The sequence below is a fragment of the Fundulus heteroclitus genome, chromosome 20 (genome assembly GCF_011125445.2).
Source record: "Fundulus heteroclitus isolate FHET01 chromosome 20, MU-UCD_Fhet_4.1, whole genome shotgun sequence".
NCBI classification, from domain to species: domain Eukaryota; kingdom Metazoa; phylum Chordata; class Actinopteri; order Cyprinodontiformes; family Fundulidae; genus Fundulus; species Fundulus heteroclitus.
In genome coordinates, this window is record NC_046380.1 from 2,290,429 (window position 1) to 2,307,535 (window position 17,107).

The 17,107-nt window shown below is 45.3% G+C and overlaps 2 protein-coding genes across 2 annotated transcripts in view; one reads left to right on the forward strand and one right to left on the reverse strand.

Annotated features, from left to right (window-relative positions):
• Nucleotides 1–17,107, reverse strand: part of LOC118567221 (nuclear factor 7, brain-like) — a 511,141-nt gene that overhangs the window by 189,582 nt on the left and 304,452 nt on the right. The window lies entirely within an intron of this gene.
• nol8 (nucleolar protein 8) overlaps nt 1–17,107 on the forward strand; it is a 36,058-nt gene that overhangs the window by 8,382 nt on the left and 10,569 nt on the right. Inside the window, exon 6 of the mRNA XM_036151767.1 lies at nt 5,078–5,376. Within this exon, the coding sequence (XP_036007660.1) occupies nt 5,078–5,376 (299 nt within the window). The remainder of the gene's footprint in view (nt 1–5,077; nt 5,377–17,107) is intronic.

Below are 17,107 nucleotides of genomic sequence, written 5' to 3' on the forward strand. Positions count from 1 at the left end.
TTAATATCAGAGGAGGCATCTGGAATCCGAATCTGTGGAGGTTCAATTCAATTCAATTCAATTCAATTCAATTTTATTTATATAGCGCCAAATCATGAAACATGTCATCTCAAGGCACTTTACAAAGTCAAGTTCAATCATATTATACAGATTGGGTCAGATTATACAGATTGGTCAAAAATGTCCTATATAAGGAAACCAGTTGATTGCATCAAAGTCCCGACAAGCAGCAGTCACTCCTGGGGAACCGTAGAGCCACAGGGAGAGTCGTCTGCATTGTACATGGCTTTGCTGCAATCCCTCATACTGAGCAAGCATGAAGCGACAGTGGGAAGAAAAACCACCCATTAACGGGAAGGAAAAACCTCCGGCAGAACCGGGCTCAGTATGAACGGTCATCTGCCTCGACCGACTGGGGTTACAGAAGACAGAACAGAGACACAACAAGACAGACAAACAAGCACAGAAGCACACATTGATCTAGTAATCTGTTCTACATTAGATGGTAGTAGCGGGTGAGCCGTCTTCTCTGGATGATGTCACAGTTAACAGAACGCCAGACCAGGTGTACCTACTATGAAGAAAAAGAGAGAGAGCAAAAAGTTAAAAGCTGAAATGACGACAGTCATTTCAATGTAATACAATGCAAAACTGGAGAACAGTAGACTGAAGAACAGTAGAAATCAGTAGAGTGAGAAAATTAGACCCTGATGTCCTCCAGCAGCCTAGGCCTATCACAGCACAACTATAGAGATAGCTCAGGGTATGAGCCACTCTAACTATAAGCTTTGTCAAAAAGGAAAGTTTTAACATTAGTCTTAAAAATAGATAGGGTGTCTGCCTCACGGACCAAAACTGGGAGTTGGTTCCACAGGAGAGGAGCCTGATAGCTAAAGGATCTGCCTCCCATTCTACTTTTAGAGACTCTAGGAACCAGCAGCAGACCTGCAGTCTGAGAGCGAAGTGCTCTGTTAGGAACATACGGGGTAATCAGAGCTCTGATATATGGTGGAGCTTGATTATTAAGGGCTTTATATGTTAGAAGGAGAATTTTAAATTCTATTCTTGATTTAACAGGAAGCCAATGAAGGGAAGCTAAAATTGGAGAAATATGATCCCTCTTGTTGATTTTCATCAGAACTCTTGCCGCAGCATTTTGAATCAGCTGAAGACTTCGAACTGCATTTTGTGGACTTCCTGATAGTAAAGAATTACAATAGTCCAGCCTTGAAGTAACAAATGCATGGACTAGTTTTTCAGCATCACTCCTGGACAGAATGTTTCTAATTTTGGCGATATTCCGGAGGTGAAAAAAGGAAACTCTGGAAACCTGTTTAATATGGGATTTAAATGACATGTCTTGGTCGAAAACAACACCAAGATTTTTAACTTTATTACCAGAGGCCAAGTTAATGCCATCCAGGTTAAGGGATTGATTAAGAACTTTATTTTTTGAAGACTCTGGCCCAAAGATTACAACTTCTGTCTTGTCAGAATTTAAATGCAGGAAATTTAAAGTCATCCAGCTTTTGATGTCATCAAGACATGATTGCAGTCGAAGTAACTGATTGGATTCATCAGGATTTATGGATAAATATAGCTGAGTGTCATCAGCATAACAGTGGAAATTAATCCCATGCTGTCTGATAATTTTGCCAATCGGAAGCATATATATAGTAAATAGAATTGGTCCAAGGACTGAACCCTGTGGTACTCCACAAGTGACCCTAGAGTTTGAGGAAGATTTATTATTAACATGAACAAACTGGAATCTGTCCGACAGATAAGATTTAAACCAGCCTAATGCTTTTCCCTTAATCCCTACAGTATGCTCAAGTCTTTGTAGGAGAATATTGTGATCAACTGTATCAAATGCAGCACTGAGATCTAACAGGACAAGTATAGACACAAGTCCATTATCTGAAGCCATGAGAATATCATTAGTGACCTTCACCAGAGCTGTTTCAGTGCTATGATGAGCTCTGAAGCCTGACTGAAACTCCTCAAGTAGGTCATTACTTTGTAAATGTTCACATAGTTGATTAGCAACTACTTTCTCAAGAATTTTAGATAAGAAAAGAAGATTAGATATAGGTCTGTAATTTACTAACTCATCTTGATCAAGAGATGGTTTCTTAAGTAAAGGTTTAATAACAGCTACTTTAAAAGCCTGTGGTACATATCCATTTACCAAGGATACATTAATCATGTCTAAAATAGGACCACTGATCAGAGGGAATACCTCCTTAAACAACTTGGTTGGGATTGGGTCTAACATACAGGTAGAAGGTTTAGATGAAGCTAAAATTTTAGATAGCTCAGAAAGCTCTACTGCTTTTAAATAGTTCAGACACTGCGCAGGTTCTAAGGATTCCTCCAATGCTGCCTCACTTACTGAGGATGAGGTAATCATGTTTGGGAGGATGCCAATTATTTTATTTTTAATGGAATCAATTTTATTTATGAAGAATCCCATAAAATCATTACTGCTAAGAGCTAAGGGAATGGATGGATCAACAGAGCTGTGGCTCTGAGTAAGTTTGGCAACTGTACTGAAGAGAAATCTAGGATTATTCTTATTCTCCTCAATTAATGATGAAAAATATGCTGCTCTAGCTCTGCGAAGGGTCTTGTTATACAACAATAGACTGTTCTTCCAGATTAGGTAGGATTCCTCTTGGTGTGTAGAGCGCCATTTTCTCTCCAATTTCCTAACATTGTGCTTCAAGGAACGCAGCTCTGAATTAAACCAAGGAGCCAGCTTCCTGTGAATAATCACCTTCTTTTTCAAGGGAGCTACATTGTCTAATGCAGAACGCAATGACGAAGTCATACCGTTTACAAAGACATCTATTTGTGAATTGGAAGAAACAACATTGCTGCTATCTGCAGGGCATTTCTGCAATACGGAGGATATTAAAAAGGGGACAGACTCTTTAAGTTTTGATACAGCATTATCCGATAAAGATCTACTATAATGGAACCCTCTTTTGGGGGTGGAGAACTCAGTTAGATTAAACTCAAATGTTATTAAAAAATGATCAGATAGGACAGGGTTGTGAGGAAATACTGTTAATTCTTCACAATCAATGCCATATGTCAGAACAAGGTCTAAAGTATGGAGCCGAGAGTGCGTCGGTTCATGCACATTTTGAGCAAAACCAATTGAATCTAGGATAGTTTTAAAGGCTACACTAAGGTTATCACATTCTGTGTCAACATGGATGTTAAAATCACCCACTATAATAGCCTTATCAGTATTTAACACCAAATCAGATAAGAAATCTGACAACTCATCCAAAAACTGAGTGTAAGGGCCTGGTGGACGATACAAAACAACAAACAGAAGAGGTTTTATTGCTTTGCAGCTTGGATGAGGGAAACTGAGGGTTAAATGTTCAAAAGAACTGTAGTTATTAATTGGCCTGGGACTAATTAATAAATCAGACTGAAAGATAGTTGCCACTCCTCCTCCTCTTCCCACAGATCTGGGAATGTGGAAATTTGAATAATTGGAGGGAGTTGACTCATTTATACTAACGTAGTCCTCTTGTAGCCAGGTTTCTGTGAGACAAAACAAATCAATCTGTTTATCAGAAATCAATTCATTAACTAACAAAGTCTTTGGAGGGAGAGACCTTATATTTAATAGACCACATTTAATTGTTTTATTTTTAGGTTCAAGGTGAACCGTATTGATTTTTATTAGGTTTTTATGATTTGTTCCTTTTAGATAAGTTTTTGATCTGTTAAGTTTTGGCCGTGGGAAAGACACCGTCTCAATAGGATAATGGATGGGTAACAGTACAGAAGCTGCAGAGAGGTGTGTTAAACTACGGCTCTGCTTCCTGGTCTGGACCCTGGATTGTCAGCATTTAGGAGGACTAATAAATCCGGCCAGATTTCTAGAAAGAAGAGCTGCACCATCCAAAGTAGGATGGATGCCGTCTCTCCGGATCAGACCAGGTTTTCCCCAGAAAGTTCTCCAGTTATCAATGTAGCCCACGTCGTTTTCAGGACACCACCTAGATAACCAGCGGTTGAATGATGACATGCGGCTAAACATGTCATCACTGGTCAAATCAGGCAGGGGACCAGAGAAAATTACGGAGTCCGACATTGCTTTAGCAAACTCACACACCGAAGCAACACCAACTTTAGTGACCTCCGATCGGCGTGATCGGGTGTCATTACCGCCAGCGTGAATAACAATCTTACTGTATTTACGCTTATCCTTAGCCAGCAGTTTTAGGTAAGATTCTATGTCGCCCGTTCTGGCCCCTGGCATGCATTTAACTATGGTCCCTGGTGTCTCTAGTGCCACGTTTCTGACTATTGAGCTCCCAATAACCAGGATCGGCTTCTCAGCGGGTGTGTCGCTGAGTGGGGAAAATTTATTTGAAACGCAGACGGGTCGGTGGTGAACTGGGGGCTGAAATCTAGAGCTATGCTTCCTACGAACTGTCACCCAGCCGGCCTGCTTACCCGGCTGCTCGGGTGCTTCTGGAGGACCACTAAGTGAACTAACGCTAGGTCTATGTGGCTCCGCGCTAGCAGAGGGGCGGCTATCAGCTGGTCTTTCCATAGCACGGAGCCGGGACTCTAATTCTGACACCCTCGCCTCCAAAGCTACAAAAACACTACATTTATTACAAGTACCATTATCACTAAAGGAGGCAGAGGAATAGCTAAACATCTGACACAGAGAGCAGGAGATAAGGGGAGACTTAGTCAGAGACGGAGAAGCTGAAGTAATAGTAGGAGAGGAAGCCATTGTGGAGCTAAAGCTAGGCTAGGCTAAAGCTAGGCTAGCGCCCTTCTACCACGCCAAGAGAGCAAACCGTGAAACACGAGGAGTTCCCAAGCGTGATGTGCAGCAACAGAAAATGTTTTAAAAGTGCTTATGTGTTAGAAACAGATGTTACAGCAAAGAGATTAAAGATAAAAGCGAGAGAATCTGGAGCAACAAACCGTTGCTCACGCAGTGAAAACAGGAAGTGATACAATACGCCTTACCGCAAACAGGAAGTGACGGTGACTGGAATGTCTTTTTGAATCCTCTGTTTTCTGGTTTCAGGACTGGGTGGTCAGTAAATTTGGTCGAGTCCTTCCTATGCTGCAGCTCAGGTGTCAGAAAGGCATCAAAACTCGAACAGTGAAGTACGACCCGTCAAAATATAGCCACAACATCCGCAAGCTGGACCTAACAAGTCCAGATGAGACCAAGTCAGTGACCCAGCTCACCTGGGAGGTCGAGGGAGGGGACAATGACATCAGTAAGAAAAGGAGGGGTGAGTTCCCCCCATATGAGCCGATCAAAGCCAAGAAGAGGCGGACAGATGCAGTCGACTCCCTTAATGCTTTCAGCAGAAGCAGGTAACCTTTTATAACTTTCCTACCTGTGAGAAAGAATTGATAAATGATTTTATATGTTTCTGTCATGCCTTTTATTGCTGCATATCAATAAGATTTTGATTGCTAACGGTAAACTCTTGCAGAACGCTCTGGGGTCACAGACTCCTGGATTTCCCAACACGCTCTACTGAGGATTTGAGTTTCCAAACATCAATCCTCTAAGCGTCTAAGTTTCCATCTTTAGGTCAACTAAGGCCAGTTTCAGTTGCTTTTCAAGATGAATAAAACCAGATACTGGTCTTAGACTTTTTAAAGGCCTTTCTAGATTTAGATGTTTCACATTTTACTAAGTTTTTACTTGACAATTTGTCTGTGCTGGACCTTTCTGAATTTTAGTCGTTTAAATAATTTGTTCAGCTTGTTGTTTAAAAAGCAAACCATGTGCTCACCTGTTAAGATATACAGAGATCAGTTTTTAAGTGTAGCTGTCAATCTGCATTCCATCCTTATCCTACAATCACAAGCTGACTGTAGATAACAGGAACCGGTTAAGGTTGTTACAGGAAATGTTCCTACAAGCAGAACCCTTGAACCAGAACTTTCTGTTCAGAAGAGCTGGAGGATGACGAGGAGAAAGAGGCTGTGAGGTCCTTCCTTAGACTGTTGCCCTGCAGGCCGACTTCCAGATCGCTGCCAACTCTGGTCTCAGTTTCCGTATCTGTTCTGGTCCGGGATTCCCATGTTCTACTTTGGATCTTTCAGATTTTCTAAAACTTGGTTTGAGGAGGTTCTTCTCAAGCTTGGATCAAACTGATTAGTCCTTCATTTCAGCATCTCAAGCTCTTCCAAATGGTATTGAAAAATTCTGAAAACATCCGCAGCTGTTTGTCTGACCTGGAACAGAGCGCTACTGAACTGCCTGATATAACTGCCAGAGCGCTACCTACTTTGCTTGCCTCCTATTTTACCTGTAGTGTCAGAAAGGTCAGGTTAGAGACCTTAAATTGTAGCTTTAAGGATTTTATTAATATGAATAGAAACAATTAAGCTTTGTATTTTAGTGATGAAGCTTTTTCCAGTAAAACTAAAGACGTCTAGTCAAAGGTTTGCTTGGCTTAATATAATGTTTTTCTTTTCCTATTTAATTTTTCCCTCTGTAATGCTTTTCCAAATGTTCAGCACTTTGAATCATTTTGTTACTGAAAAGCGCCTCATAAATAAACGCACCTTGCCTTATTTAGAAGAGTCCAGTGTCTCAGCATCAGTTTCCTGGATGTCCACCTGTGTCAGTGAGGTGGGTCTGCACCACCAGCTCCTTTGTCTTCTCTGTATTCAACCTGAGGTGGTTTTGATGGTTCTGTTGGCACCAGTCCACAAAGCTCTGGATCCATGGTCTGTCCTCTGACTCATTGGCTCATAACAACCTGATCTTAGCTGTAGTTTTCATGATAGGAGAGACATGAGCGTCTCTCCAACTGAACACTGAATTAAATGACAAAATAACGAAAGTTACTGTTGTAACTACGGTTCTATGAATCCCGGATGACCGCCAGACGCGGTGCTTCAAGCACTGAATGATCGTTCTTGCGCATGCGCAGGTCAAGTACTAATGACAACAAAATCACCTGTGACCTGCCGGGCACCCACGTGACTCTATATAGTCACGTGGCACCCGACATTCAATCCTTCAATTTACTCGCGAGAAGCAGAGATTCTGAGGACTCATAGAACTGTAGTTACAGCAGTAACATTCGTTCTATTGCATCTTTACTGACCACCAGAGGCGCTGCTTCAAGCACTGGATGGCTTATGTCAACAAGGTCACGAGAAATCGGCAACATTCAAGGGACAACCTCTACACCACCCACTTAATGTGATGTAGAGGTATGCTGCTCCAGGATTCCTTGAAGGGGATGGGGCGCAGCCACATTCACCCTGTAAAACCGAGTAAAGGTACTAGGTGATTTCTAGGAGGCATATAACATCCAACGGCACCCCAGTCACGGCAGCAAACAATGTCGACATGCCCCTTGTAGAGTGGCACTTCACTCCTGCTGGCAGTGGCTGGTCCTTCAAGGCATAAGCCTTGGAGATCAGATCCACAACCCAGTGTGCCAGTCGCTGCTTAGAAAGTGCCTGAACTTACCGTGAGCCGGCGTAGCAAACAAAAAGGTCTTTGTCTTTCGGAAGGATGCAGTGGAATTGATATATGCCTCAAGGGCACAAACAGGGCACAGTGGTTCGGAGGGGCATCCCGTATCAAACCGAGCAAGATGGAGTGGCTGGTTAGCGACCGCCGCCAGTGACACTTTATAAATAAATGCTACGTCAGGCCACAGTGTAACACCTGAGCCATCAGGATTCCATCGGCAGCAGGGCTCGGCCATTGTGAGAGCCTGCAATTCACCCACGCGCTTTGCGGAAACCATAGCCAAAAGGAACGCCGTCTTCAGTGAGAGCCATGTGAGGTCTGCTGATGCCAGGGGCTCAAATGGGAGGGATCGAAGAGCCTCAAGTAACGTGAAATGCGTCCCTTGAGACAAAGAGGTCCACGTCCGCCCTGCCGAAGACCTTCCAGATGCACTCCACTACCTCTTGGTGTAGCTTCCACGCTCCTGGAAGCGGCTACTGACGGGATAGAAAATCTGCTGGCACGTTCTCTGGCCCCGAGATGTAGGCTGCTCTGAGGCTGGCCAATTATGGAGGTGCCCAGGTTAGCAGCTGTTGAGTCAAACACAACAGTTTTCTTGACATGGTCCCCTTTTGGTGGTTGATGTGAAAAACCACAGTGGTGTTGTCTGACCTTACCAGAACATGCTTCCCTGCAAGCCTGGAAGAAAGTAATTCCAGGACATTGATGTGTTCCCTGCTCTGCCGCTGGGACCATGTCCCTTGTGCCTTCTGTCCCCGCCAGGTTGCACCCCAGCCCAAGGAGGATGCATCCGTAAACACAACTTCTCGACAACATGGGAGGGAGCCGAGCGGGACCCCTGTCGTCATAAACGCCCTCACTCTCCACTGGGACAGAGACTGAAGACACTGAGGCCCCACCCAAAGTCTTCTGAGACGATGAGTGTTCCATGAGGAGTCTAGATATAAGCTGTTCAACCACATCTGGAGGGGCCGCAACGACAGCAGTCCCAAGGGCACTACGGCGGATGTGGCTGTAAGCATGCCCAAACGGCCAAGATACCGCACACAAGGCGGTGCCATGTCGCGCCTGAATTCTGGGAGCATGCTCAATACACTATTCACCCGCCGGGGTGACGGGCAAGCAGTAATTGAAATGGAATTCATGGCAATGCCCAGGAAGTCTCCTGTGAGGGAGTCAGACTGCTTTTCTCCATGTTCACCTGCAAGCCCAAGCATCCCACATGATGGAGCACCAACCAAGTATCTATAACCGCCTGATCCCGTGTTGCAGCACAAATGAGCCAGTCATCCAGATATGGGACGACTGGCACAATGCTTGTGCCTGCAGAGGAGAGAGGGCCGCTGCAACACATTGGGTAAACACTCTGGGAATGAAAGTCCGAATGGGAGGACCCTGAACTGGAAGTGCCTTCTCTGAAAGGCAAAACAAAGAAACCGCCAATGGGGCGGAGTGATTGGGACATGAAAATAAGCATCCTTGAGATCTATGGAAGAATCACAATCAGACATACTTTAATAATCCCAGGGGGAAATTGTTGTTTCAGTACAATTGCCATAACATGAACAATCATCACAAACATTTCAGGGGGAGACGATTTACTGAGGCCTTGCTGCCAAGGTCAACTGCCTTATGGGGTACCCACAGGGTGCTGCCATTACTCTGTGAAAAGATAGAGGCCACAAAAAAAGGGAAGGTGAGAGGGTAAAAAACATAACTCAAACTTTATCCTATTACAGGATACAGTTTGAGATATCAAAAAAACTCTTGCACAAAAAGCACAAATAAGACAAGACACATATAGCAGAAGGATAACATTGGAGATTTGTCGTGTGTAAGTTCATCAGTATTCGTGAGCATCAGTTATGTGTGTCTGTATGGGTGAAGTGTTTAAATTTCCGTGAACACATTCCAGGGGCCATTGTCCTTGATGTTATCCGCCGGCCAACATTTCAGAAAAGAATCCACAGGTGTCCGCGGGTAAGGAGGGAGCGGGGGAGAGTTCTGAGCAGTCTCGGCCATAACAATCCAGGGGTTACATTGATAAGGGAAGGCAGAATCCAAATACTTTATTTGTTTATGAGGCAAGCTGCTCTGACTTTCCTGTCAGCTTTAATTTTTTGCCTGCTCCAAATAGCAAATCCAGTATTTCAAATTGTTGGGCTTTTCCGCGTTACACTTCCAGAATTTTATCCCATCTGCCCTTGAGTTCAGCCACCAAAGCCAGTCTGCGTTCCAGCACAGCCAGCTTTCGGCTCTGCTCTTTCACCTTCCAGGTTTTTTCCGTTCTCAGCCATAGTGAGCGCGTCATATGCAGACGGCAGCCTAAACAAGGCCAAATGGCTACCGACATCTGCTGTATTTGCTGATACATCAAAAATCCACCAGATCCAATACGTAGAAATCCAAGTATACTGAATCCAAACATGCAAATGTTTCAAACGTCCAGGAATGACAAAGTCGAAAGACACACCCCGTTTTCCATCCAAAAATATAGGGTGTATCCTCCAAAACTAGTCAGATCGGGACAGGACGGGTCCCCCTTTCGTTGCCTACCCGTCGAAAAAAATGTATCAATAGCATTGAGAGACCAGCTTACCAAATCCATGATTTTTCAGAGTTCGGTGCTCAGAAAGACAAGACAAAGCAAATAGCAGGAGAGAGTGGGGCAGGGTAGGAGAGCAGGGTAGGAGAGCAGATAAGGAGCTCTGGAGAGCTGAAAGACACAACCGACCTCGAAGAGAGACAGAACAGAAAGGAAGTGAACCAATCACCCGGGGAAATTGCCTGCAACACTTCCTTGGTGGTCAGCATATGAAAAGGCATGGCCTTCAAGTACACATTCAGGCCTCTGAGGTCCAAGACTGGATGTAGGCCCCCAGTCTTCTTCGGAACCAGAAAATATATGGAATAAAAGCCCCCTGGATCCCGCAGGGGGTCAACAGGCACTATAGCGGCCTTCGCCAGCAAGGTGCAGATTTCTTGGTTCAGTGCCTGTGCCTTTACCGGGTTGCGAATCACAGTCATCCTAACCCGGCCAGGGACGGGTGGCCTGCGGCGGAATTGAAGACAGTACCCCCGAAAAAGGATGGACAACACCCACAAGTCCGGGGTGTGGGCAGCCCAGAAGCTGAGCTGTCTCCGGGTAAAAATAACCGACTGCAGGCCCTAAGGCATCGTCTGCGGGCCCCCCAGCCTTTTGAGGGCTTGGGAGGACGCCGACCAGACTGTGTGGCTCGAAAGGGATTAAATGACCTTGCCCCAGCTTGGTCTTGAAGCCCGGTTTCCCTGATCTGGAGCAGGTCTTTGTACCGATCTCTGGGCTGGTAACAGACCCTGGGGTTCAATGGAAGGAGATGGGCGCGAGGCCTCTACGAAGGACCCGCAGCTACCCAAGTGCGGACTGGTTGGCGATCCCGTCTGTGTAGCCCTGCCAGCTGCTGCCTTGTTCTAGAGGCCTGAGCTGTACAGTCCAAGGCGTCCAGTTCCATAGAGCCTAAAAGTTCCCCCAGAACTTTTAGGCTCTGGGGGAACATCGATCCGTAAACGGGCAAGAGCGGTTCAAATGGCAGCTGTCACAGACTCCCCCGTATCCTCCTGGGAGGCAATGGAATCAGACCCGGAGGCCCTGGAGCCCAGCTCTGGAAGGTCCTCACAGAAATGGGTGCCAGAGGCCGCCACCGAAATAGCATAGTCATCATAGGCTGATATTTCATCCTGCTCAGGAGGGAGAGTCGCGCTGTGATCACCACCAGCCTGCAAGGACTGGAGAAGGGCCCTCATTTGGGCCAGCTCCACTCTTGTTGACAACCTCCCCTGCATCCGTCCGTCTGGCTCGCTTCGCCAGCCCGGAAGGTGCAGCCACAGTAGGCCATTTGCACATCGCCTTTCCCGGCGGCAACAGACTATGCGGCGCAATGCCCGCCCAGTCGGTAGGCTGCTCCAGCATTGCCAGCCGATCCAGCCTGACCGACCGGGGCATGATGGAGCAGTTGGGGCAGGCCTTATCCGACAGCGCCTCCCGGAGATGTTCCACACCGAGACAGGAGGGACACAAATCATGCCCGTCGTCGGGCTGAAGCGGAGCCAGACAGGTTGAGCAGCACAAATTATCCAGCATCATACTGCTGAAGGAGTGATTAGCCCGCCACCAAAAAAAAGTCACCACAAGCAGGAAACGCAACTGGCGACTCCGTTGTAGGAAAACTCCCGTAAAGGTTTCGAACTCAGCGAGGGCAAGAACGCCACCAGCGAGTCCGATTATTAACCAAAGATGAACTCAACGCGAGCAGAAACGCTACTGGTGAGTAAAAAGATGCACAAAATTACCGTGGTAAATCAACGTGAGCAGTAAACTACTACTGAGAAAAGAACAAAACTTACCAGTCGTTGCTGCAGCGAACGCAGATCTGGTAAGATGAAAACAGCTTGTGCAGCCCCTGGAGGGCGAAACTTACTCGCAGCACCGACCAAACCCAGTCACGGGCTAGTAGCAACAAGCAGCTAGGGTAACACGTGGTACACACAGAAGCAACCAGCTTCACACGACCACACCTGCGCGCGAGAAGAACTAAAGGGATTGCAGAATCAGAATCAAGTTTAATCGCCAAGTAGGTTTGCACTTACAAGGAATTTGACTGATGGTGCAGACAAAAATAAGAATACAGTAAGATAAGAAGTAAAAAGGATATATATACAGAAGCTATACACTCAGTAAACTGTGCGTTAATGTAACGCAGAAGCTTGTAAGTCCTGAACGGGGGAGAGAGGCAGAGTCAAAAGTCACGGGCGGCTCTTGGCCTTTTTCATAAGGCTGGTAGCAGATGGGGAAAAACTGTTCTTGTGGCGTGAGGTTCTGGTCCTGATGGACCGCAGCCTCCTGCCAGAGGGAAGTGACTGAAATAGTCTGTGACTGGGGTGAAGGGATCAGCCACAATCTTCCTGCACGCCTTAGAGTCCTGGAGGCGTACAGGTCCTGGAGAGATGGAAGATTGCAGCCAATCACCTTCTCTGCAGACCTGATGACACGCTGCAGTCTGCTCTGGTCCTTAGCGGTGGCACCAGCGTACCAGATGGTGATGGAGGAGGTGAAAATGGACTCAATGATGGAGGAGTAAAACTGCACCATCATTGTAACCTGACAACAGCCAGATGCATGTCTCGCTCCACCTAGCTCCACTCACATCCATCTGGGACATCGCCATAGGAATTGCCTTTATTGAAAGCTAGGGCTTATCAAAAATTCTTGCATATGATTGGATAAGCCACTTGTCTGTCATCTTTATCGACGTGCTATTTCAACCACTCACACCGAAGCTTACCCGTGACACTGATGAGAGCGACGCAGGTTATGTGTTTGCGGCTCTAGTGGCACGCGTTTTATTTACAGTGAGCTGACAGGAAGAGGGGGGTGGGGGGAGACAGGCGGCAAAGCGCCGTGGGTCGGAGTCGATTCCGGGCGGACCGCGTTGAGGACTAAAGGCCTCCTAATATGGTTCGCGCTAACCGCTAACGGTTAGCGGCTAACCGCTTGCCAAATCCGGTCGGGAGAAGGGCGAAAACATGGTTTCCACCAACAAAAGCCTTCAGAGCCGTTCTCTGATGTTCTTTTAATGAAACAATATCAGGTAGATTGGACAACACAGAAGAAATAGCAGCATCAATGCTAACGCTTGCTTCCTCGATGCGAGCCGCCATTGTTGTTGGAATCTCACGGTCGCTTCTCCGCTACGTCACATCCAGGAAACACCCGCCCTGCGTCCTGATTGGCCAGACCATAAATTTGGTTGGGGAAATCACTTTCAATGGGCGATGTCCCAGATGTATGTGAGTGGAGCTAGGCGGAGCGAGACATGCATCTGGCTGTTGTCAGGTTACCATCATTGTCCTTGGCAGGTTGAATTTCTTCAGCTGCCTTCTTCAGGAAGTACATCCTCTGCTGGGCTTTCTTGGTGAGGGAGTTGGTGTTCAGCTCCCACTTAAGGTCCTGGGAGATGATAGTTCCCAGGAAGTGGAAAGACTCCACAGTGTCGATGGTGGAGTCACAGAGGGTGATGGGGGTAGCTGGGGCTGAGTTCTTCCTGAAGTCCACAACCATCTCCACTGTTTTTACAGTGTTGAGCTTCAGGTTGTTCTCCCTGCACCAGGTCACCAGATGGTCAGCCTCCCACCTGTAAGCGGACTCGTCACCATCAGAGATGAGTCCCATGAGAGTGGTGTCAGGCAGACCTTAAAGTGAGCCTGATTTAAAAACCAAACATTTTACTTAAAAATATGGGAGATTCTGTCCTTCCGTCCTAAAATGTCTGTTTAAAGCTTTAAAGTAATCATTTCTAGTTTTATTAAAGTTTTACTGGAAGTAACTTTGGCCTTTTAGGGTTTTAGCTACAGAAGATGATGTTTCCATGTTAGAGGAACCTCTGAGGAACCAGAGCAAGAACGTTGGGAAATGCAGCTTTTTACCTGCGGTCTATGATGTGTTGCAAAGCAAAGGCGTCGCCTCTCTGCTTACCTGCTCATGACGTATCTACAGTGTTGTGACTAGGGATGTAACGATAATAAAATCCCACGGTACGATACAATTTCGATATTGACCTCACAGTACGATATTTATTGCGATATTGTGGAAAAGCTCACGGTACTGTTAAATAGCTCACAATAGTGTTTGTGATGATAATAGCAAAAAAATAGAATTTTTTTCTGCTTTTACCAGTCAACAGGCAATTTATTGTTATATTTATGGATCATGACAACATAAAACGCTGATCACATAGTGCTTTTAAAGTGCAAGTTTTGGTCAGGAACATCAATATTCTGTTGATTCTTCTGTGCAATGTTCAAGTTAAGAAGCAACCAGAACAATTGTAAACAATAGGGAATTCCTTTTAAGTGCAAACAAATATCAAGTTAAGTCAGGTTTAAATGTGCAAGGCAAATAAAAGCAGCCTTTTAAAACTGGTATTTAGGAACATAACTTAAACCTAAATAAAATAGTCAGTCAAAAAGCCTTTAAAAAAAACACTGACCTATCAGTTAGCTTATGTTCACGTTTTTCATCAGAAAGATCTACATTTCAAGAAAAAAAATCCAGTCTGGAAAAAAGCCTTCTGAAAAACACTGAACTATCCTTTAGCTAATGCTCAAGTTTTTCTCTAGAAAGATCAAAAGATCTACATTGCAAGGGAGAAGAAGAGACCTCTGGGCATTTACAATATCCCCTGCTGTTGAAAATACCCTTTCACTGGGCACCGAGGTAGCGGGTATACACAGGTAGGTCTTTGTTAATGAAGACAGAATAGGATCCCGCCCTGCATTGTCTTTCCACCACTTAAGAGGGCAAGCAGACAGAGAAACTAATGCTTCTTTGCAATAAGAGTCAATTTCTGCCTGAATTCCACCTGTGACTTGATTACTGCTAAAAGAAGAGCCAAGGAGGTCCTCAAGGGCATGCTTCTTAAGAGGAGGCACAAAGCTCACGCTGCTGTCATCCAGATCTGCTGGATGTGGGCTCCTGGGCAGCACATCTTGGTCCTGGTTCGTAAATGATAAAAAAAATACATAATATTAGGATTTTGTTACATTTTATTGTATTTCTCTCAATTTTGTCTATGGCACAGCATTAAATTTTTTTTACCTATTGTTGCATTTGTAATGCTTTCAACTTTAATCTTTCAAAGACGTCCTCTCTCTCTCCACTGCCTAGATGTTGCAAGGTTCGAAAGCGTGGATCCAAAGCACTGCTCTCCTGCATGAACTTTTCATCTTCTCCTTATCTGTCAGTAAGATCCTTCAGAATGGCTGCCTTCATCTGAGCAATGGCATTTGAGTCGTGATTATCTGTGACCATGCTGTCTTGAATCATTTATTTTAGTGGTGAAATGAGAGATATTGTTGGTTGTGACTCATCACAGAGAACAGTGGTGGCCTTTTTTATTGGTGAAAGAATCTTCACAAGATCCTCTGCATTTGCAATGTCAGATGTGTCCAAAGTGTCAATTACACGTAACTTGTGTCTCAGTTCATCACTCAGTAGGGCTGCAGCAACAGCTTGTTGTTGTTCAAGGTATCGCTCTACCATGTCCAGAGAGCTATTCCATCTTGTCACTACATCAATAATGAGTTTATGTACAGGGAGATTGAGTAGTTTTTGTTTGGTGGTCAGCACGGCTGTGGTTGTAGTACTGCGGTGAAAAAACTTGCTACACGTCTGACTCTAGACGGCTCACTGCGTTGACCTTTAAACCTGCTTGGGAGGCGAGGTTTAGTGTGTGCATAAAGCACCGTATGTGAGGGGACAGGTCGGCTTCCTTAACCGCTACTCGCATATTACTTGCGTTGTCAGTAACAACAGCGAGCCTTGTTCCAATCTTGTCCAGCCTCCACTCTTTGACTGCAGATTTAAGGACTTCGGCTATGTTTACGCCAGTGTGTGATTCGCTGAGCTGTCTAGTTTGTAAAACGTAACTTTGCATTTCCCATTCACTCGTCAAAACAAGCGCCGTAATAGTGATGTAACTGTGAGTCGCTCAGGAAGTTCACCCATCAGTGGTAATAGCAATGCACTCAGGCTGTTTAAGGTTCAACGTGACACGTTCTTTTGTCTCACGGTAAAGAGCGGGGAACACAGTTTGACTAAAATGAGCCCGCAACGGCATTTGATACTTCGGATCAAGCTTGGCCACTAACCTTTTAAATCCTTTCCCATCTACAGCAGAAAAGGGATGCAAATTACACGCTATGTATTCCGCAATGTACCTCGTGATTTCTTGAGCCCTTGCGCTGTTGTGTGGCATAGTTGTTGAAAATGCCTCCTTCAGGGTTTTTTGACCGGACAGGGTATTCTTTGAGAGAGAATCTGCGAACTTTTCCGGATGATGAGTCGTCAGATGACTTTGCATATTGCTTGTGTTTCCCGTGTTGTATCGCAGTTTACTGTGGCAGTGTTTGCATATAGTCCATTGTCTGCCCACCACCACCTTCTCTCCTTTTGCGTTTTTTGACACGGCGAAACCAAAATATTTCCAGACATCTGACTTAAAAGCTGCAGGGGCAGGCATAATCTCAACTTTGGGGTTGTTGTTTTCAACCTTACAAGTATCGCTGTTAGCCATGCTGGCTTGCTGTGAGCTTGCGTGGACAGCGTACAATCCTATCGCAAAGGATCATGGTCTATGTAGTTAACAATGTTCCGTGGGACTGTGTTTATTCCTCTTGCTTTTTGACGGACACCTGTCCTTTTTATTATTGTAACCCAACCACGACAATATCGAGACACGTTTACCACCGCAATAGGGTGATAATGTCAATATCGTTACATCCCTAGTTTTGACCCACTCTGCTTTGCTGCACTAATTTAATTCAGACACATGGAGGGTTATCTAGCATCAGTGCCCTGCTTGAGTTCATGCTAATCAATAGGACTTAACTCTGGACTTTGACTAGGCCACTCCATAATCTGGTCTTATTTTCACAAACGAATGGCTGGTCATTCTCCTTCAGGAACTTCTGCTAGAGGGCAGAACCTGTTGTTCCATTAATTAAAGAACATCATCCAGAACATTTAGCAGCTAAACAGCCCAAAGCATCACACCACCTCCACCA